General features: G+C 36.8%; 1 protein-coding gene across 1 annotated transcript in view; it reads left to right on the plus strand.

Annotated features, from left to right (window-relative positions):
• Nucleotides 1-70: 70 nt before the first annotated feature.
• The window catches only part of Sbf (SET domain binding factor), a 37,609-nt gene continuing 14,511 nt past the window's right edge, over nt 71-23,168 (plus strand). Inside the window, exons 1-25 of the mRNA XM_022082058.2 lie at nt 71-261; nt 492-577; nt 690-845; nt 1,170-1,322; nt 2,155-2,374; nt 4,101-4,342; nt 5,252-5,557; nt 6,689-6,889; nt 8,687-8,868; nt 10,080-10,188; nt 10,929-11,135; nt 11,721-11,834; nt 13,331-13,489; nt 14,662-14,773; nt 15,197-15,365; nt 15,460-15,700; nt 16,201-16,396; nt 16,507-16,640; nt 16,739-16,914; nt 17,950-18,137; nt 19,085-19,295; nt 19,556-19,749; nt 20,151-20,385; nt 21,082-21,301; nt 22,673-22,818. Coding sequence (XP_021937750.2) covers nt 207-261; nt 492-577; nt 690-845; nt 1,170-1,322; nt 2,155-2,374; nt 4,101-4,342; nt 5,252-5,557; nt 6,689-6,889; nt 8,687-8,868; nt 10,080-10,188; nt 10,929-11,135; nt 11,721-11,834; nt 13,331-13,489; nt 14,662-14,773; nt 15,197-15,365; nt 15,460-15,700; nt 16,201-16,396; nt 16,507-16,640; nt 16,739-16,914; nt 17,950-18,137; nt 19,085-19,295; nt 19,556-19,749; nt 20,151-20,385; nt 21,082-21,301; nt 22,673-22,818 — 4,412 coding nt within the window. The 5' untranslated portion in view covers nt 71-206. The remainder of the gene's footprint in view (nt 262-491; nt 578-689; nt 846-1,169; nt 1,323-2,154; nt 2,375-4,100; nt 4,343-5,251; nt 5,558-6,688; nt 6,890-8,686; nt 8,869-10,079; nt 10,189-10,928; nt 11,136-11,720; nt 11,835-13,330; nt 13,490-14,661; nt 14,774-15,196; nt 15,366-15,459; nt 15,701-16,200; nt 16,397-16,506; nt 16,641-16,738; nt 16,915-17,949; nt 18,138-19,084; nt 19,296-19,555; nt 19,750-20,150; nt 20,386-21,081; nt 21,302-22,672; nt 22,819-23,168) is intronic.

The raw sequence follows: 23,168 nt of genomic DNA on the forward strand, positions 1-23,168 counted from the left end.
CACGTGTCCCACACCGCCCCTTCCAATACGTATTTTTATGGATCAGAGATGACAGTTCACATTCATACAGTCGAGGGTGTGCTGGTAGGATCTGTGGAAGTAGCGATCCGTTGGACCTTGCAAATGAGAAAATAGGAAAGATGGCAGCCGTGTGGAGATAGCTAAGTTAAATCAATGCAGCATAATTACCAGTTTTATTGCCTGCAATGTCACGGTTGGCGGATTACTTCGTAATTGTAGGCTACGATCATGAGAAAGAACGTAAGTAAATAAGCAGTAGGACTGTTATTTTACTAATATGTTGGCTGCTTCTTGGACACTGTCAGATTTATTTTAGGATTAATTCAGCATGTAAGGTGGTTTGAAAAGTTTGATGTTTTCAAAGAGGCACCAAATTAAAGATAGGCGTTGGCGTTCCAGATGGTGGTACCATTTGTGGATAATTGTTTAATAGTGCTCGCCACATTATTGTTTATTTTATTCTTTTGTAGGAAGTGGGATAAGCAGTGGAATTATCTTGCAGAGATTCCCAGAGAAGGATTGGAGTGATACACCATTCATTGAAGGCATAGAATGGGTAATAAAACTTGTAATTTAGAAATTATTTTCTAATGTATTGTTTAAGGAGAGAGTATTTTCTTTATTTGATATGTCTTTAATATTTCATTAAGTGGAGAGATGTGTTACAGTTTTGTCAGCCACAAGGATGGGCTCTGTCAACAGAGCGTCAGGAACCACGATTCTTTGTGTCTGTTTTGACAGACATTGATGCAAACAGACATTACTGCGCTTGCCTGTGTTTCAATGAAACAATTGCCATCACACCCAGCAAACCTGTTGATGAGGTAATTTTGTTGTTGTTAACATATAGTATGCTGCTTGAACTTTTGTGGATGAATCACGTGCTGTAACTGGTGCATTTTTAATGTGTTGTGACGATTTATGTTTGCTTGCTGTGTGACTGCATTATAAATTTGGGTAATTGAAATGACAGGGCCAGTTGTAATATAATCTGATGGTTGTTATTCACATTTGGACATATGAGTTGTATGTAAAACATTTTGTATCCTGTGAAAGTCATCAAGACATATTTTGATCAGGGTTTATCTTAGAATGCCTTGAAATATGTTTTACATATAAAACATTTAATTTAATATATGTAATTACAGGAAGAGGATACTGTTGATGGGGAAAGTTCTCATCCTCGTAGCCTGACGGGAAGCCTTACACGGAGCATTGCTACAATAACACATCACAGTATCATGTATGCTCCAAAATGTTTAGTGCTTGTTTCAAGGCTAGACTACATTGAAACATTCAGGGTAAATACATTCTTATCATGACATCTAAACCCATGTATCTAATACAAATTTAAATTTAATTTCTCTGACACACATGGCATAATTACAAGGCATAAGCAAGGTCTAATTCAAGTGAGTGGTAGCCTTGCTAGTTATCAGAAAGGTGTTAAGTTGTGGTACAAAAGTATTTAAACCAGCATTGGAAGCTTATCTTTTGTCTCACTCTTTATAGTCTAGAGGAATTTAGTTTAATTGAAAATTATTAAATACCATAAATATTTGTTTAAACAGCCGTAATAAGAATGCAATTGCAATTTTGTTTTGGTATTTTATTGTACAAAATGTTCATAATGGGACATGTTCCACATCCTTGGCTTATGATATGAAGGATCGTCAGAATGTAAATAAATTCTAATTCTATCACAATAAATTAAAAGAGCATAAATCAGCACATCTTCTAGTGCCAGGACGTTTAATTAAAATTAAAATTAGAAGCAACTGGGATACGTCTTTGTTCAAGACAACCAGAAAGTGTTCAGAATGTTACTTTGTGATAGTTAAACCGGTAACAGAACTGATATTGGCCCAAAGGACAGAATTGCTTTGCAGAGTTGAAACACTATTTTTTTATGGTAAAGTAAAAACTATAAAAGGTTTGAGACTGTTGGAATTAAGTACGTAAAGACAAATTGTCAATCAGGTAAAGTAGATAAATTGCTGTATGAACAAGACATGACTTTGGAGAGTGTCTTACACCATTTGCTTATTATCATCTGCTCAGTGAAGTGAAGGAATGATATAGTTTAGTAAGATACGTCCAGCTCGGGTTAAAACAGTGCTTGAAAATTTACAGAGTTGCCTGGGAATCATCTATACTGTGTATGTGGAAAACATCGGAGTTCCATTGGAGACATTGGTGGGCAACATTCTGGGATGTATTCAAGTGCCACCACCAGGAGGCCCACAGGTTCGCTTCAGTATTGGGGCAGGGGATAGGCAAGCACTACAGCCACCAATAAGTCCTTCATTGCCTGTTACTCATACAGCAGTGAATCTCTTATTTCAGCAATTAGGTGAGTAAAGTAACATACCAATAATAACCATTTAATTATGCTATAGTACAAATTAACTATTTTTACAATCTGTCTGACATAGTAGAACAGACAACATAATATATTGGATTGGATTCCACCTTTTATTATTTATAAAATAAAAACCTTGTCTCAAACCTTCCTTCCTTCCTTGAAGAAACAACTTCACCTTTTATTTCTATCAGACTACACAGTGCTACAACCCAGAAGACAGCCATGTTGTTTTATTTGTCTCATGGGGCAACCACTCTTCAGGGGTGCATTGTTATTAAATATTGCCTCAATATATAGTTGAACCTTTATGTTTCTAGTCTCAGTATGTAAAATATTTATAATTTTTCCTACAAAAAAGGGACTTTACTAATATACCCAATTTTAAATGAATATCTGAAATGCAGAACAACACAACTATCCACTCAAATATTTCGTATGATGCTGCTCTCAAAGGAGTTGTCAATATACAACTTACATTTAAACAAATTTGTTACACCAGATCAACATAAAGTGTCATCCACGTAATGCCTCTAGATTTGTTCGGAGTAGTCTTTCATTGAGTTTATGGTTCTACACTGGGTCCAGTTGCCAGAAACTTATTTCCTCCATGAAGTATTTTATAGATAAACTTGTGATAGGAATCCTCTAGCACAGGGGTTCCCACGATGTTCGACTTGAGATGAATTGATATATATACCGGAGAGTGTTGAACTCCAGAAATAGAGCTGGGTTAGAAACCCATTTGATGGCATACACGGATTTCAAGAAAAACTTGCCCATCTCCAAGAAAGTTAAATTCACGAAGTGGAGAAAAAAAGAAAGAAAGGATTTCTGTGTTCAAGCTTTTGGGCTCACCTCAGAGATAAACCGATTCCAAACTGGAAAGATGAAAAAATTTTGCTCCATCTCCTGATGACATACCTCTGCAAAGCACGAATTTGAAACCTTTTAGTGATCAAGACTGAGAAAAGAAATAGGCTTGATCGTCAGCATGATATGCGTTGTACCCTGGCTATCAGTGTTTAGCCTGGATTTTACCAGCTATTGAAGATATTACAAGAGCTTCATGGAAACCAATATAGTTGAAGGATTTTTTGTAATTGGGAGTTTTGATATCAATTTCTATATTATTAATTTAGTAAATAAAATAAATGTTGCTGATCATTGTTTTAGTTTATTTTTGTAACTGTAAATGCACCTTTATTCTTACGACAGTTAACGAAATATAATACTAGTATATTTATAAAAAACTTTTGTTTCTATGTAAGACTTGAGGCTCTCACAGCAGTGAGTATGAAGATTTCCGTCTTCTGGGTTGTTGCGCTGTGCAGTCACAGCGCAACAACCCAGAAGACGGAAATCTTTTGTTTCTATGATTTGTCCCTAATTGGCAAACTATGTCATCAGATGGAAGAATTTTTAAATGCTGGTTTGCAAACAAAAAGGTTGGGAGTTGCTGCTCTGGCATCTAGTGGATCCACAGTCCAAATACTGGTCATCTCTGATCCTTTACCGCTATATCAAGAAAGGCGCACATATTTGGCCACTCAACAGAGAAATAAAAGTGATCGTAGTCAGCACGCGTGCACACAGACATCTCAATTCCTTGTTTATGGTGTTAGTAGGATATACAGTTTTTTGAAATGTCAGGCATTTTGTATTATAATTTATGCTTTACTTCCACGAGTGAAATTGCTTTTTGTGTTGTTTTCAGGTATTCGTAATGTGCTGGTATTGTTTTGCGCTATTATGACTGAGCACAAGATCTTGTTTCACTCAAAGAGCTATGCGCGCCTGACGGAGGGATGCCGGGCCCTGACGGCTCTCATGTACCCATTCCGTTATACTCACGTTTATATTCCGCTGCTGCCTGCTGCATTAGTTGAAGTCCTTTCCACACCAACCCCTTTCATCATGGGTGTCCATTCTTCCCTTAAAGCTGAAGTTGCTGAACTGGTAAGTGTAAGCTCTTGTTTTTAGGACTACCTACATATGCAAAACCTCATATTTGTAGTATTATTTGTTGTTTTACATGTACAGATTTTCATGAACTCTTATGTAGGGATTCGTTAGTAAAATGTGTGCAAAAAAGATCTTTCGGACTATATTTGTCTTTATTTGAAGGCTATAATTAGTTTTTAAGAATTTATAGTGTAATATTCACAGGCTTTGTAAATACTGGAAAATACTTGAAATCTCTGAGCTGAAAAGGTTATTATTATTCGTTTATCATCCTGCAACTTGATGTTGTATAGTCTGACTTACTGTCAATGTTGTTAAATAAACAATAAATGCGAGATTACAGTACACTTCTGATTATCCAGGGGTGGATTAACTGGGGTCTCTGGTTTAAATGAAAATTAAAAATTAATTCAGAATTTTTTTTGTAAAAGTTAGAACGTTTAAGATGAAAGGGATAAATGCAATAATGACATATTTGATGTATTAACATAAATCAGTTGTTGCTAAAACTTGACATTCATGACAGTACAGTGTTATTACTATCTGTTGGAATCTTCTTTTTTTTAAAAAAAAATTGGTATGTTTTGTATTAAATTTAATTTAAAATTATTTTTGTTATTAGTAAATATCTACAAATTTAAGACATGTATGTCTATGAATGAACTTATGCATTTAATTTTTGCAGATAAGCCAGAGTTTCATGTAACTGGGAAAATCAATTTCCCATCCTCCCTTCATAATCAGTAGTCTACCATCTAACAGAGCAATCAGTCAGTCAGTTAATCAGTCTTAATGCCCAAAGTGAGAGGAAAATGCATGCAGAATCCTATTTGGTAATAAAATCCATGTAAACATACAGTCTTGAATTTGATGTACTAGTGTTAATCGTATGTTGTGTTGCAGATGGATGTAATCGTTGCAGATCTGGATGGTGGTTCCATCACAGTACCTGATGGTGTTTCATTGCCTCTTCTTCCTGAGCCTCTCTTGAGTCACATGCAAGAATCACTGAGTCTGGTTTTGCAGCCTGAGCTGTGTTGTGCAGATCATGCTTTTCCACCCCTGGCAGTGCGTGCTACTCCACCTGCTATGTTGGATAAAGAAATTCGTTCTGTTTTTATGAGAACATTTGCTCAGCTTCTTCAGGGTTATCGGAGCTGTTTGACCATCATACGTATTCACCCTCGACCTGTTATCACCTTTCATAAGGTAATTTATTAATGAATTAAATATGTGGATTTTTAGTTTCATAAATAATTTGGAATTTGTATCTCTTAGAGTCTGATTTAAATATTAATGTTATCAGAACTTTGATTAGAAATTAATATATAGAAAGGGAATAAGATAAAGATGACTGGAGGAAGAAGATTGGGGAGGTCATGGCCCGAAAACGGGCCGAAGTGCCATAGATGATGATATAAGAAGGGATACAAATTTATGGCTGTACATACACCCTTGTAATTACATAGTTCAGTTTTGTATGGAAGTAATTTTCTGTGCATACAATTTCAAAGTGTAGGAGAGTTGTCACAAATTCATAAAGACTGACACAACAGGTAATCTGCATTTAATTGTAGATGTGAAACAATTTTTTTTAAGAAAGAACAAAAAAACAGAGATGGAAACACATCTTCTCCTCCTCCTCCTCCATTATCATCATCATGTTTCAGGCACTGACAGTTGTTGCATCTGCAGTTGTAAGAGCATTTGCCATAAGCGTATTCATAGTCAATGTCTTTTATAATATTTTGGAATGAAGACGGTGTCTTTATGTCTTATTCACATTTATTGAAGAAAGAAATTACTTTTGTTTTGTTTTGTTTTGTTTTATTTTCAGTTACTTTTAATCCATAACTTGAAGCATAAAAATTTGTAATCTCGAATCATTGGCCTGAAAATGCCTATAATTCCACTTTTAAATATCTATGTCAAATTTCACTTTTGTAGTTAAGGTCCAAGCAGTGAATTTATTTATGTTTGAACGTCAGGAAACAAATTTTTCTGAGAATTCATATTTTCTAAATGCCAATTCTTACCTTTCAAGGTGTGATTAGTTTTTGAGTGACTTTTTGAAGCTGCTACTTCAGAAGTTTCTAGTTTAATTCTCAGAGGATGGTATCATATTTTGCTGTGTTTCGTGCGGAATGTGTACTGTATGTGACACCAGGATTGGCAAACAACCTGTCATGTGACAGTTCTTCATTTGCGTTGCACTGTTGATTACAAACAGACATGCTTATCTGCATAGAGTGTAAAGGGTTTATTAAATTCAATATTACAATTTTGAAAGTTATTTTTATGATGGAATTCTTGGCATTAAAATAAATCTTGTTTTATTAGGCTGCATTTCTAGGTGAACGAGCATTGATGGACTGTGACTTCACAACACGAGTACTTGACTGCATGTTCTTCACTGGATTTGTGTCCGAGAGAGGTCCACCGTGGCGGTCCTGTGATGTCTGGGATGAACTGTACAGCAATATCGGAGATCTTCTGCGTCTTGAGGTTCAGGACCAACGCATGCTCTTGGTTCACATACAGGTAGAAGATGAGCACAGGTCCCTGTGTCAGTGCTAAGTGGTTTAATTATGTTTTGTTGCATTTTTACATCTTTTGTATAATTTTACCAAAACTGCAGGATTAGTTGTATGTAAAAGCCTCTTTTCTTGAAGTCGTTTAATTCATACAAAAATCTTTTTGTGCTCATTACCTCTGCTGCAGTGTTTTATAATTGTCGATGGAATTTTTCTAGAATTCACAAAATAAGTGATGCTGATTTTCTGTTCTAACTATTTAGCAATCATTGTTTTTAAACAAACACTACACCAATAACTGCTACTACAAGGCAACTGCAGTCATGTGATTCAGTATGAATGAACTCTGTAGTGTTGCCATTTGCTGTACAGAAACATCAGTTCATTGATTTAATTTTCAGACCACATGCATAGAAGAGAGACATATACCGTATTATCAAACTAGAAGACAAAGTTTTATATTTTATTTTCATTATGTTGTGTATGTAAATGGATATGCATAAAACACTTGAATTCTGGAGAAATGGGCACTTGACAACTGTGTTGTATCTTGAAACTGTCATGTACATATTATTACTCTTATTGTTGTGGAACTGTGACCACTAACAGGCCTGTTGTCAAGTCCCCAGATGATACATGAGTGAATATAAGAGTTTTGTTAGCAATAGGCCTAATTGTGTCTATTAAACTAAAAGTCTTTCATGCCCATGAACTCATATAGAGCCAGATCTAAGTTTGTGGTTATCAGGTGTGCTGAAAAGACAAATAATTACATGGCATGGAGGAAATATTTTGGAGCACATGTGCGATGATGGAGGACAAAGAACAGTGGATAGTTAAAGGTGTTACTATTCTGTGAACCAACCATTATGAAGAGACGAAGAAAAAAGTTGTGTTTGTGCCAGAAAATTATGCCTGAAAATGTTATCTGAGCAAATAATCAAAAAAACTTTTTCTCAAGTTTTTTAGTCTGAGGAAAATTGTTAATATTTACATGACAGGGACAGAAGTTATGGCATCCCCCCCCCGACTTATCCATTCACTGGGAGAATTCAAATTTGCATTTCAGAAGTTGGTTCTACTTCTGTCTTCAGGTGACAGGAGGATAGAAGATATATTGGTCCAGGCATTATTGGCAGATTTTATATCTGGCACTTTAATGTTGTTGCTCTCCAGGTTTTAGTCTAGGTCAGCCACGGGACCCAACAGTTGGACTTCTTTCTGCTTGTCTGCCGGAAATGGAACCAACTTCTGAAATGTTGTGGCTTTCAAAACACACAGGTGGTGGATTAATTCCAAAAGAACAATTGTACACAGTGTGTGTCACATCATCAGAAAGCTTCAGAATTGGAATTCTTGGTATTTTAAATAAAAATTGTAACCGTAGATGAAACTAAATAGACACATCACCCTGCAATTTTACTGCTGTTACTGCTTCAACCTTCTGAAAGGCCTCAAAACTCTGTTAAGGTGTTTTTACCAAAATTAAATTCTTGCTCTGCATGATTTTGAAAGCATTTGAGTACATAACACTCCACACAGCATACCTGATACTGAGTGTACCAGTACATTATACTGTAAGGTCATCAGCCAGCTTAGGCAGTGCTTCTAGAACCAGCCTATATTAGTTTGTGACTAGGATTGCTTAATTGTCTGTGCCTGCACAAATAATGAGTTGTTATTGATTGTAGTAGGCACGATTTGATAGGAGCATTTTCTTGAAATCATAGGACTTACTGTATAGATTGATAATATGGGGACTGAAGTGAATTTTTTCTGATAACTATTGTAATATTTTTTAAAGGAACTTGCTCAGCAGTTGTATACAAATGAAAATCCAAATCCTCAGCCGTACGTTCAGAAAATCTTGAAACCACCTGATGGAGCATTCACGCGTATTCACCAACTGCCTTTCCCTTCAATCAATGTTTCTCAAGTGCAGGCAATTATAGATGAAGGACTTGCTAAAAACAACCTTAAATCAAGGTAAGTGTAAAGGGTTTTAATATTTGTACTGGATTGTACAGCGGAATGCTGGCTGAGTATCCATTTTATAATGCACAGAATTTATTAAGTTACTTTTGCTTATAAGTAATAGCTGTATTGTAAACTGAGTGTAATTGGTAGGTCTGAATACTAAGTTAACATTATTCCATAAATTTCTTGAACACAGCAATTAATTCATAAATTTTATTTGAAACCATTTTTAGTGTGCTTACTGCCAATATGTTCAAAGAAAATTTATTTGTGCTTTTTTTCAAACAGACATCATTATGAACTAACATTCGTAATGAAATTTGTCTAACAACTTTTATCCTTGATTGATGGTTTATTAGTGGTTTGTAATTTTATTTAGACTGCACTGCATTATGCATTGTGGTGGGTGTGTGACATCTTCAGCAACATTTTTGGTTGGTTAAATTTTGCCAGTGTGCTGTATAGGTGCGAAACTTGGTCTCTCACTTTGAGGGAGGAACATAGATGAGGGTTTCTGAGAACAGAGTGCTGAGGAAGATATTTGGACCTAAGAGGCATATGTGGGTGGAGGACTTTAGGGAGATAGGGATCGATGGATCAAACTGGATGAAGCTAGCTCAGGATAGTCTGGTGACTTCAAAGTAACACCATTCAGAGTGAGTGAGAGAGCGGTGTATAGCATTAATGTTTTCTGTACCTTTAAATTAAAAGTAAACTAATAAACATATTGAGTTCTCTATCATTAATATGTTTCAGCTTTTGTTTGGGTTCTTACTATCTGTTTTGTCTACTGTTCTAAGGTCTTTCTTATTTCTCCTAGTAAGAACTGTTGAATGGATGTAGGGTTTTTGCTGTTTAGCAGCACAAGTGTAATTTTTGAAGTTTGCCCCTAACTATCTATGCATGTACGCAATATTATGTGCTTCTTTCACATTTAAATACTAATGCACTTGTAAGATTTTGAGGTTTTCACAGCGGTGAGTATGAAGATTTCCGTCTTCTGGGTTGTTGCGCTGTGTAGTCTGGTCGATGTTAACCAACGTTTCAGAGGTCATACTGCCTCCATCATCAGGGCGATGAATATGCCAATAGGGTGTGAGGTGCTAGGTTTATAGGGCCGGAAAGTGAAAGGTGTAGCCTGCCCCGAGCCAGAAGGACAGAAGTAATTTTTGTGTGGTGTGAAATGTCTTGATCAACATTTTTTTACATGTTTTTCTCAGGTTATCATCCATGAGACCAGTGCAGCCGCGTATTGTTCCAATGGGCCCACATATTTCTAACATCCATGATCCTCGTCACATAGTCAGCAATTCTGCTCGTCGCCTTGAGGTAACATAGGCAGCTTAACTTTGGTTCTTTACAGCTTTGTCATCTTTAAGTATTTGGAAATGTTTATTCTTTAAGAAATATATATTACTGGAGTTCTATCCCTTCATTTTTACACTGTGTTTAATTGTGCCTGAAAGCAGAAATCTGGAGTCTTTTGACTTTGCAGAAATATAATATGCAGTAAATTACAATTTTCCAAGGTGCCTTATGAAATTTGGGTGTAAAGAGCAGAACCCCTCTTCTTTAACCTCCAAGCAGGTATAAAATTCACTCAGAATAAATTTGAATGAATATGGATAACTTGTCTAATTTTCAAATATAATGCCAGGAGATTAAAAATGCATTCAATGCAGTTAGCAGCCATTACAAGAAAGAATAAGAAGGCTGAGTAGGAGTTATGAGTATGTAAGAGAAATGTGCTGTGTATGCTGGAGGTCGAGGGATCTGGCTCAAGATTGTGCCTGGTGTGGAACTGTTGGGCTCTGCTACCAAGGAATGTGTCTGTGAAGTTGCCTCAAGCAATCAGGTGTCTGAGAATAATTTACAAGCGTTATGAAGAGTATCTGCCTCCACCATCAGGGGTTTATGGAATCTCTCATGATGGAGGTGGAGACTTTCCAAAAATTGGAAACAAACTTCGTCAGATGGCTGAGAAGGCTACGTTGCTGTCATTCACTATGGAAGCTTTATATTGTGTGAGGAGCGTTGTTTGGTTTTCTGAATCTGTTCTTTCTTTTCAGGTGTTACGCAATTGTATCAATTGCATCTTTGAGAATAAGATATCGGATGCACGGAAAACATTTCCTGCTGTACTGCGTGCGCTGAAGTCAAAGGCTGCTAGACTTGCCCTTTGTACTGAATTAGCTCAACATGTGGTTGGCAACAAAGCTATGCTGGAACATCAGCAGTTTGACTTGGTTGTGAGACTAATGAATTGTGCATTACAGGTGACTGTTCTTGTTTTGAATATGTATTTAGTTTGTTCAGGAATCCACAGCTTGGTGCTCACATGATTATTTCCAAAAATATTATGAGATAGCAATGGAATTATTTTTTCATCATAGAACTGTGTTAATAGATGATAAAAAATTACCTGAATCAGTTCAGCATCTTGATTGTGTGTGTCTGATAGTAATTACATATGTATTTTGGGCATCATTGTGACTGTGTGCATTCAGGCCTAATTATTGCTATTCCTTCTGAGATATTTATGCACTGCTCTGTACATATATTTTTGTTGTTACAATAGAATATTTGAAGGCAGTGTGACCAGATTTTGAACACTTGGAACTTTAAATGCATACTGAAAACTTGAGTGTTAAAGAGGGCATAAATTTCACTGCTTTTGGTAAAAGTGGTGAAGTGAAAAGTTTGGTAGGCACTTCACCATAGCAAGCGAATGATATGGATGGTAAGTTGTAAGATCAATAATTTTAACAATATTTCAGGGTAGTTGCTTCAAAATTCTGTTAAAATTGAAATCAGATTCTGTATCACGTGAACCCTTATATCTTCTTGTGCTTAATTTACAGGATGATTCAGCTATGGATGAACATGGGGTTGCTGCTGCTCTCTTGCCGTTGGCCACGGCATTCTGTCGTAAACTTTGTACTGGTGTCATACAGTTTGCATATACCTGTATACAGGTAATATATAATGTTAAAACTGAGCTTCCATGTCTCCAGTTGCACTAATCGATTTTATTAAGCCATATGATTTTAGGCAGCTGCATTAAAATGTTATCATAAAATATAGCAGATGTCTGAAAAATATTAAAGTACTTATATTTTCAAAATATCGAATGAATTTTCTTCACTTACGCAGAATCTTCACCTTCTTAATCTTAATTTAAATTACTACAGAATGTCTGGAACACACAGCAGTGACTCTTGTGATTGTCACATTAAGTTTTTATTGATGTTATTTATACATTTGTATAAATACGCCAATATTTGCCAGGACATTATTAAAATAAGTTTGTCACTTCTTTCTGCTTTCAGATGTACCTAGTTTTTTTCTCTTTACATTCTTTCAAAGGTATTTGAAATTTATTTTTGAAGTTTTGTGTAGAGCTCTTGACCATCGAGGATGCCTCTTTGAAAAACGTGGCAACTCTCCAAATGATGCATCTTCACCCAGTAGGTCAAATGCTGTTTGAAATTTTCAGCATGTCTGATACCTGTCATTTCTCCATTTCCATTGTTTCACTTACCACAAGATGCGAAGCTGCTATCTTCTTGGGCAGTCTTCAAAGTTGGTGGTGATAGAAAGTCACATTCCCAGGTTTATCTGAAACTGCAGTTTTATTGAACAGTTTGCTTGAGTGTCTCAACTAATCTGAGTATGTCTTTTGTTTTGCAATCTGGATTATATCCTGGCCCATGGGATGAAAATATAGACATAATATTAGCAGGAAGAAATTCAGCGTAAAGATTTTTCAGTTTTTGTGTATCCTCTTCGTGCACAGTTCATAGATACACAAAGAGCAATATTTTCCTGTCTGTGCAAATAAGAAACTCAAAACATTCCAGCTGCATTGTGTCTGAGCCTACATGGCATTCTCTTTACATTGTCTGTTTTTGATCTTTGAATTCTTCCATTTGGTGATTTAGTGGGCTCCATAGTAACTTTTTGACAGTAATAGCACAACATTTGTAGGATTAAAATTCTGTGCTTTAGGAACTTAGTCTTTGTAAGTTCTACACAGTACTGCTTGTTCTATGCTGATTCTGTAATTGGTTTCATGGCTGTTGGTAGGAAATCAAATTAAACTGCTGTCATTGCTACTTCTGTTGCCATATACAGTACTCTTTACGATGCCCATTTCTCAGTGAACTGTAGTAGAAGACAATATCATAATGAACTACTTAACAGAGTATTTACTTAGCAAATTCCTTCTGGAGAAGATGATGGTGGAGAAATTCCCACCTTTCAAGGAATCAATAAAAGTAATGTGTGATGTAACTGGTGTGTAAATTGTACTTTTTCTATTAGTTATAATTTGGTATTTCATATATTATTTTACTGTTTTTCTTCTCTGTCATTATGAACAGAGTTTCACTATATAATACAAGGTTGTATGACTTTTGTTTCTAAATCATTAAGTTGCATTCAGAGACTAAGTTACCACTATAACCTATAGGAGCATGGAGTATGGCAGAACCAGCAGTTCTGGGAAGCAGCATTCTATCAAGATGTGCAGAAAGATATCAAGGCACTGTATCTGCCAAGAATAGAGGCCAGTCCACCGAACCATCGACTTGGTTGTGACACAATTCTCAGTCCCTTGAGTCCAAGAGAGGTATGTGTACAAAATGTTGGAAATACCATTCATTTACTAAAGTTATATGGAGTAGGTTAAGTAGGAAAAATGTAAATTAGTATGTGGGATATTTTATGGCTATTAAAGAACTGAATCTGTGGAACAGAGTCTTTATAGTTGCTCATTTGGTCATCACTGCCTTTTCTGGAACATAGCTTCAGTCAGTGGACCCTTGCCTGATGTATCCACTTCATATCCTCACATCCTGTCTCTGTTTATTCTTCCATCTACACCTGGGTCTCCCAGTAGTCTCTTTTTCATTTACGGTAATGCATTGTGTGTAATGTATGTGCCCTGTCATCTCATCATTTTTATTTTGATCACCCTGACACTAATTTAATTGGTAAGGGTATTAACCCCTCCTACCTGCCTTTTACACTTGACAAGTCAGAGCTGTCATCGTGGAGTGCAATAATTATTACTATGCATTCATCAGTTTTACTATCCAGTTTGCCATGCGGCAAGAGAAGAAGTGGCTGGTGACATCAACGCTGATGATGGAGATATGATTCTTCACACAGCTGTTTTCATGAGAAGACTTTATTGAACCCATGTTCATTGAATGAGTTAATTTCTTTCCCAAATACCATGTATGTACATAGTTTTCTCTTACTATTCATATGTAAAACATACGGCCGTATCTAATCTCGGAATACATGGTGCTCTGTAGCATAATGAAAAACAACTTATTAAGTGTGATTGAATGCAACTACACATCATGCTTCTGTGATGCATCAGAAAGCACTGAATTTGCTCTTAATGCCTTCCTGATGAGATACTGCGTGGTACGTGCTGATAAGTTTTGCATTCTAGCAATGACCATAGGAGTTAAGAATCCTTGTTTCTGAGCTATTCCTGCTATTTCTGTAGTCATCACTCCCCACTCTCCCCTACTGTGTTACTGAAAAACCTTGAGGTAGCTGTGATTCAACATTTTGGTTTCATCACAGTGATGATAAATGTGCACTTCTGGACGAGTTTCCGGTTATTGAACTGAAATTTAGACTCTTTAGACATAGTGTATTTTCAGTTATTTATGATATGTATATGTAAAAAGTGGATTAAGTACACAAAATGTTAACTTTGTTGTTCATTGTGTTAATAGTTTTGTGTGTTAATTTTGTTTTGTAATTAACATGCTTCTGATTTAGAACAAAGAGTTTCCTTGGAAAGACAGAAGATCTGGTTACAGCAGGCCACAGGAACCTTCTGCACTGGAAATTGCAGCAGAGCAAATGAGGATCTGGCCCAATATTGGTCAAGGTAATTACACTCGATCAGGTTAGGTGGGGGTGGGGGAGTGTTTGTTGTTAGGATATGAGGCTCTTGTAGCAGTGAAGATGTTGATGTTTGTTTCCTACGTAGTAACCCTGAAGATGGTGACAGTGTGTTTGTCTGAAATGTTGATATCTGATGGCATTAATACCCAGAAGATCAAGATCAACATCAACACACTGGTCCAGTAATTGATGCTAGCTCTTTCTGTTGGACCCAGCTGAATAGGTGCCACTCTTCCCTTTTAACCTGAGGACAGAAGCAGATCCCGCCTCTGAAATGTAGTGTTCTTTTTAAAAACAAAGATGATGGACAGAGTCCAAGAATTCAGTGATCCTGATTGTAACACACCATTGTCAATACCCTTTAAAATTGATATCTACATTTCTTGTACATTTTTTCATCTTGCAGAGAAGCAGATTGAATTGGTGAGCAGTGAAGAGTCCACATTGTACAGTCAGGCCATCCACTATGCCAACAGGATGGTGTCTTTGTTGGTTCCCTTGGACAGTAGCTGTCGGACGCACAAGCAGGATGTAGCATTTGATGAGGAGAGAGCTAGCAATAGCATTACAAATAGGTAGTGTGGACATTAGCCTTGTGCCAGCATACACAGAGACTGATACATTTAGTGTAATGAAAGCCAAAATAATTATGGGCATTTTATGGTACAGTGTGGCAGAGAGTGATAGTGCTGATGCCGAGTCCGGGTTTGAAGAGCAAGACCCAGGAGAAATGGGAGCAGCTGTTATCAAAATGGTGTCCCGCTTTGTGGATAAGGTGTGCACTGAAGGTGGAGTCAGTGCAGAGCACGTGCGTAGTTTGCATCAGATGGTACCGGGAGTCGTCCACATGCACATCGAGACGCTAGAAGCAGTGCACAGAGAATCGAAGAGGTTGCCACCCATTCAGAAGGTAGGAGTACTTGACATCCCGTTTTGAATTAGCTAAACATATAATTATTTACACAGTTTTTAGCACCAAGCTATCCATATTGTTTCTCAACAGAATATTCTTTCACAAAAATGGCTTTATTGGAAGCTGCTAAATAAGATAGACTTGATTATTTGTCACTGATAATTTTGTCTTGGTCTTTGCTTGATGCCCAGATTGCACGTAACTTTTGTTTTTATATCGTGTATTAAACTACCATTAATACTTATGAATGGGAAGACGATTATTATGAACTGGTGCTAAGTGCAATAAAATATTCTGGGGCGGACAGCTACATCAGTTGGTTATGTGAAGTGACGAATGTTTTGGGGACCATCTTTTTCCCCATCATCAGGGTTCTGATGTCATCAGAACCCTGATGCAGCTGATTACCTGAGAAGTTTTTTCTTGACTTCAGTTGCCATGAAACCTTCAAATTTTATGTGTTGCTAAGGAAAAAATCTTGGTTTCTGTTAATCTAGCCGAAGATTCTTACTCCAAATATGCTGCCAGGTGAAGATGCTATTATGGAAGGTTTACGGGTTTACCTGCTGCCTGATGGGCGTGAGGAAGGTACTGGTGGTGTGTTAGGTGGACCCCCTCTCATGCCAGCTGAGGGAGCCATTTTCCTTACAAATTACCGAATTGTGTTCAAGGGGACTCCTTGTGATCCTTTTGGTAAGTTCAGATTGTGTTTCTTGCCTTACCAAATAAACTTCTGTGGCAGTTTTCTCTCAAGTGAATTTTATGCCTGCAGTCTTTATAAAAAGGACTTGTTTTGTTGATAGCGTGTGAACAGTTGGTTGTGAGGTCATTCCCAGTTACATCCTTAACAAAGGAGAAACGTGTTACAGTGCAGTATTTGGCACATTTGGACCAGTGGCTGCAAGAGGGTCTCCAGCTCAGGTCATGCACATTCCAGGTAAAACAACAATTGTGTTGTACCTTAGGTCCATCCTAAGCATGTAACTTCAATTAACTTGAGCCTTTGTTTGTTTGTTTTTTTGTTTTTTTCATCAGCTTATAAAGTTGGCATTTGATGAAGAGGTGACTCCTGAGAATATTGAAAGTTTCCGGAAGTTGGTGCACCGTGTTCGCCATCCACCGCATATCCTTCACCATTTTGCATTCACTGGACAGGTAGTGGTACCACAAGCACCGTTACATAAGGGCAAGGAGAAGAATGCCACTCTTAAGTGAGTAAACGTACAGAGCAGTCTGAAGAAATAAGAATTAGCACTCCATGTGCATTTTCATTTCAGTTCCTATTTGAATTGAATGTCAACATTGTCTGTATGTATCCATTATTGTAACAAGTCTTCACTGTACCACCACTTTACCTGAAATCAGAAGTTTTAATTTGAATCTGGTGTGATGACAACATCACCCAACCCTATTCCCCTACTGATCTCAGACAACTACTCCATTAAAATTTTGGTGAATATACCAGAATAGTTAAACTATGTATATACATGTACATGTATATATGTGAATTTCCTAACTTATGAGTTTTGAGGTTCTCATATCATTGCTGGTCCTCTGGGTTGTAATGCTGGTGGACTTGTGGGTATGTAGCTGTGTTTCAGAGGACTGTACTGCCTCCAAGATGGAGGTATCTACCTACAAGTGTACATGCATTTTCCTAACTTGTCTAAGGTATACTATGATAAAATAATAATTTGTCTTTCAGAATTCAGGAGATAAATTACTTGTGAGTATATCTTTTTGGCACCCAATGGAAAATTTTACACAGTCAGCAATTTTCTTACGAATTGTAGAGGGTGCAAACAAAAGTAAACATTATAGTCTTCCCATCTGTTTTTTTCCATCTTGTAAAATAAAAGATAAAGTTCTCTTCTACATACTTTTGAACACTGTGTACTTGCTGTTGAAAATTCAGCAACTTGGTTTTCCTTTCCTTCAACATGCTTGTGAAAACAAAATTTTTTCCTTTGAATTATCATTTAGAAGATAGGAAATTTACAACAATTTGACAATAATTTTCCTGGAGTTATATTTTATTACCTTTGGGCACTAACTAATGGTTACTGAGTTTCAGACTTATTTTGTCTGGAAGTAACCTAAAGGAGGCATGAGAGATGGTGAGACAGAATGACAGGTGGACCAAGGATTGTGAATTACTGAAGTTATTAGGAGAATTGAGTATGCATTTGTAACCAGAGTGATACTGAACTGAGACTATCACTTGGGTAATATTTATAATTTTCCAGAGGATTTGCCAAGAAAACATTGTTGAAAACAGCTCGGAAAGCTGGATTCAAACCCAAAACTTCCTCAAAGCGGCAGAAATATGTGTTACCAGACATGAGTAACAGTAGCAAGTACCTGACTTCCCCTGGCTGCATGAGTCTTCCAATTACTGACCCTGGTGATTTTGGGCATGATGATGACATGTCAGGTGAGTAAGATTTCAGATGCCTTGAGGTTGTAAATGGTAAAATTGTAATATAATTTCAAATGATGTTTAAGTGCCATATTTTTAAGTAGTGCTGTATTTTGATTCTTATCTGTGCATAAGTTTAAGAAAGTATGAAGAAATTAATAACCAAGATTTATATCGAAAGTTAAAATCAGTTATTGATTTTGACTGAAATCTGCCCTTATTCTATCATTAATTTTGCCATCTCTCCAAAACTGTTCAGGAATAATTAATTTTGATTAGTATTGTTCAGCATATTTGAAAAAAACCATGTTGAAGGGTTTTGCTGCAATTCAGAACAAAACATGTCACCATATACATTGTTCTTGCTTACATTTTACCTTTTTGGTGTGATGACACTTGTAGAAAATCTGTTGTAGTATGAAATACAGTAAGATGTGTTAAACATATGGCTTGGTTTGTATGTTATTTGTTACGTAGCACAAAGGCTGTTTTTTAAGAGTCAGATTTGTCAAGAGTGCTCTTCCTCAAAACTGAGTAATTTTAAATATGTTAATTCCCTTACTGTAATGAACATGAATATCTACTGTGTGGAAATGCTTGCTGTGTATGATGATGATTTCTGCAGTGAATTTTAAGTATGTACGAATGCCTTTGTCAAGTTCTGCGTGGTTTGCTGTCATCAGGAAGTGCTTATAATTAATACATAGGTCATGGGTGCACAATTGGTTTTTTAGAAGTTTAAGCTCTATTAGGCACTAGTAAGGATGTCGGCGTAGAAGTAAATGCAGAGAAAACTTTACCTGTGTTTGTGTCTCAACACCAGAATTCAGGGCAAAAATGTAATGTGGAGATAACTAATATATCCATTAGTAACTATAGTAACTAGGATATTTGGGATGTGCTTTATTGCAAACTTTTGTAATGATCCAAGAATGCAAGAAAACAATGTTTCTGCTCTGTAGTTGATGAGTTTGAAGTGCCAGGTCCAGGATTAGTGCCACCAGCACCTACTGATGCTAAGACACTTGAAAGGTTATCGGAGAGAAGCTATGTGCGGGACTGGTACCGGCTTGGGCTCGTTAGTAGCAGCTCGTCAACAAACTCAAATTCTCGGCAGCACAATGAGCCGTTTCACATCACAACTGTAAATAGCACATATATGATGTGTCGAACGTGAGTAATCAGAAAATTCAAGCTATAGTTAGACGTAATCTATAGTGAATGTGCACAGCATTTATATTAGTAATATGGCACCATGTAAATGGAATAACAATTATTACGTAACTCAAATGAGAATCTGGCTTCAGTTAAATTTTACATAGTCAAAATAACGATGGAGATTCTAGAATATCTGTCATATTTATTGTATATTACTATTACCTATTATAAGGAACAGTAAATATGTGTGTATGTTTACAATTGCTTTCTTATAGTTATCCTGCCTTGCTTGTAATGCCAGTGGGCGTAACAGATGATAGTATCCGCCGTTTCTGTCGTTGTTACCGACATGGTCGTATCCCCAGCATCACTTGGAGGCATCCTCGGACAAGAGCATTGCTTGTTAGGGGTGCAGGTTACCATGGAAAGGGTGTAATGGGCATGCTGAAAAGTCATCCTTCTTCAGCTGGTAAGAATTTGTTGTAACATGCTGTACACATTTTTTAAAGCATAGGTGGCTTACTTAAAGTGGAAACATCTTAGATGAAGAGATGGATTTGCTGTTGGTAAGACTTTAGTTTTTTTCATTAAGTATTCTGTAGATAGTATTTGGTTTCAAATTATGTGTTTATGATTATGGGTAATTGGCTTTGTTATCCTGAAGGAACATGAAAAGCATAAGAAATTGACTTGTTCATCCTAAGTACACAGAATCTGGTATGAATACAGAAGTTGTTGTTGTTTCTTGGTTCACATGTTATTGCCAGTCTCACAAAAGAAACAAGAAACTATTTCATGTAACTAAATTAGACTTAAAAGACCAAAATTATTCAGATATCCTAATATTTAACACTAACTTTCCTCTTGCAGTATCCACTTCAGAAACTACATCATCTGTGGAGCAGGAGAAGTATGTGTCAGTATTGGTATGTGCTACTCCTCTTTCTGCACTGAGACCAGGTTCAGCCTGGCACATGTCTGACAGTACACTCAGCATCGACTCTCTGCTACTAGCAGCTGAAGACCATGCACAGGGATCTGGCACATTGACTCCAGAAGTGCCCCATAGGGCTAACCCATTTAATAAGGCCATGGGGACTCTTAGGTAAGTAATAACATTTTAATACTTTCCTCTCTCTTTTCAGCCATTCATTTAGTCGCTGTTATCTAGTGCACTTTACTGACAGGGCTCGTAAAATAAAGCATAAATCTATTAGCCACTTTGCAAAATTTTCTTGCTGTACTTCATTCAGAGTTAAATATCAAGACTTGTGAGAATTGTTTTCCTTCTGCACCATATGCATGATAATATTTTTTCTGGGACTGAACTGTACTTGTTAACCCACCTATGGTGAAAGGGCAGGTATATTTCTGGAGTTGAGTGTGTGATTAGTGAACCAGCAAGTAAGGAAATGTATGCATGGTGTAACATTTCTGGCTTGGTCACCAGAATTTGACCTCTGTGAATGGCACCAATGATGTCAGGGTTTTTTGTGGGGGGTGGGGGGGGGGATTGAGTGATCTTCACATGTGTGGTATGTTTGGCCAGGTGTCGGTGTTATTGTACAAGATTATCCCATGAGGCTGCGTGTCTGACCTAGAATTTCCCATGCAGGAATTTCCAGGCTTGAGATTCCCTTCCCAGCCACTTGTGCTTGCAGGAACATGTAGGCCAGGAAAGTATGCTAAATCTCATGACGTGTTAGAAATTTGGTGTAGTCAGGAGAATTGTTTTGATCTGTAAATCAAGTGATAGCTGAATATTTTGTTACTGGAACGCATGAAATTGTACATGTTGCAGTGTATTTCCACGATCCAGTGGAGGGAAGGGCCCTAAAAGCTTTGGTAGGTGGGGTTCACTGAAGGATCGCCGCCACAGCTCACAGGGATCGCTAACAACGCTCTCTGTACCTCACCGTGGCAATCCTCGGCATTCAGCAGACTCAGACTCTGGTACAGAATGTGTTCAGACATTCCAGAGGGCTGCACTTTACATCCTTGGTGAGAAGGCCCAGATGAAGGTAATGCATTGGACAGCACCAGTAAATTCTCCTGTTTCTTGCATGTGAAGGAAGTTGTTCTAGTTCACGTTTGGACATTATTTCACGTGTCAATCCGATGTATTTTGCCGGATTGTCTAGCTTCATGATTACATTTATGGGACACATGGTCTGTGGCAGTTATTCTGGATTAGATTTAATGTCACTTTCAGTATCTTTTGTTAGTGTTATAGAAAACTTCAGTAAATCTATCTGTAAAGAACTCTATGAAAGCTATGAAATGGTTGATGTTTTGACTCTTTACTGCCTGGAATTTTATGGTAAAAACTTGTTCCTGGAATGAACATTGTCCCATTATTTACATAATTTTTTTCCAGTCCCTTTAATTTTCTTGCTATTCTTAGATTTTTGTTCCCTCGAAATATGTGCCACTTCATTTGAATTTCTGAGGTTTTTGCCATTTTTTGTAACTGTTCAGTTTTCTTTTGAACCGATGACTACTTTGATGAGTCATTTTCCATTTTGCAAGAATTTCTTAGCTTACTGTGTGTGACTGCCATGAAATTAGCTGCTTATGCTCCTGTTATCATCATCATCATCATAATCACCACCACCATCTTTTAGCTGAGTCTGCTGCATGCACTGTAGTTCTTCAACTTGAATTTGTATGTTTGATCAGGCATGGTAACACAGAAGAAAAACGTTTTCATAGAAGAAGATATCAACATACAATGGGACATTGACAAGCACTTGGGCACTTGTATTTCCTTGGTGAAACATCTTGTGTTATCAGAACAAACTGTAAATGTGGTAGTAGAAAATTATGTTGAAGAAAATGACATGATTATAACTTGCATAATGATACTACAGCTTTGAATTTTCTGTGGGAGCTGTATTTATAAAAATGTTTATGCATTGCTCTGTAATTTACTTACCTTATTTGTTGGTCATCTTAGTAAATGGTTAAGTTGAAGGTAATTATTAAGGTTATGATTATTTCATTTCCTGCATTTTGTACTTTTCTTTTTAAATTTGCACTATTTTACATCAGTCCCCAGTAGAGTGTAAATGTAAGGTTCCACTCACTGTATGTGTTAATAAACCATCCTAAGGTGTTTGTAACCTTGCAGTTTTAAGCCCAGTATTGTGGTCAGGTCTTTATACAATGTGACTGCTTTTTACTGTGAATGTTATAGTTAATTTATTCCATTGAACGATTCTGTTGCATGCATCTTCGAATGTGGGTGAGTCTTAGCAAATGTTGTACTGTTGTTGTTTTCTTTTGAACAGTAAACAGACACAAATCCATTAACACAAACACTTGATTTCTTGTTCATGTTACCACCATTCTATTTGCAACCAATGTTGATAATGCATTATTTAATTATTTAGGGTGTGAAGGCAGAATCAGCACCAAAGACTGACTTTATCCCAGTAGAGTATTATGATGTGCGACATACAAAGGCAGCATTCAAGAAGCTTATGCGTGCTTGTATTCCCAGTTCCCCAAACCTTGAGCCAGAGCAGAGCTTCCATAAGTGAGTAATTAGACAAGAGCTGTATGTATTTATTTAAAAGTTGCGAACACTAAATAATGTAAGAATGCTTTGAAATGGTTTCTTGTACATTATACTGACAATGATCCAGCTTGTCAGTCAGTATTCATAATAATGTATTTATTTGAGTATCACACACACCTTTCTTTAGACGATTTTTGTGGAAAAGACCGAATGTTTATCATATATGAGCATGTGATGTGATTAGTGTACAGTGCTGCATGAGGGAGTATACAGTCTGCCACTGTAAACTTGATAACATAATTTGTACCAGTGGTATTGGTGATTTGGCGATGCAGGAAGCTTTCCTTTAAAAATTTTTCTTATTTCTT

The sequence above is a fragment of the Zootermopsis nevadensis genome, unplaced genomic scaffold (assembly GCF_977971745.1).
Source record: "Zootermopsis nevadensis isolate Lab colony 2312 unplaced genomic scaffold, Znev_1.0 Znev_ptg000001l, whole genome shotgun sequence".
NCBI lineage: Eukaryota > Metazoa > Arthropoda > Insecta > Blattodea > Termopsidae > Zootermopsis > Zootermopsis nevadensis.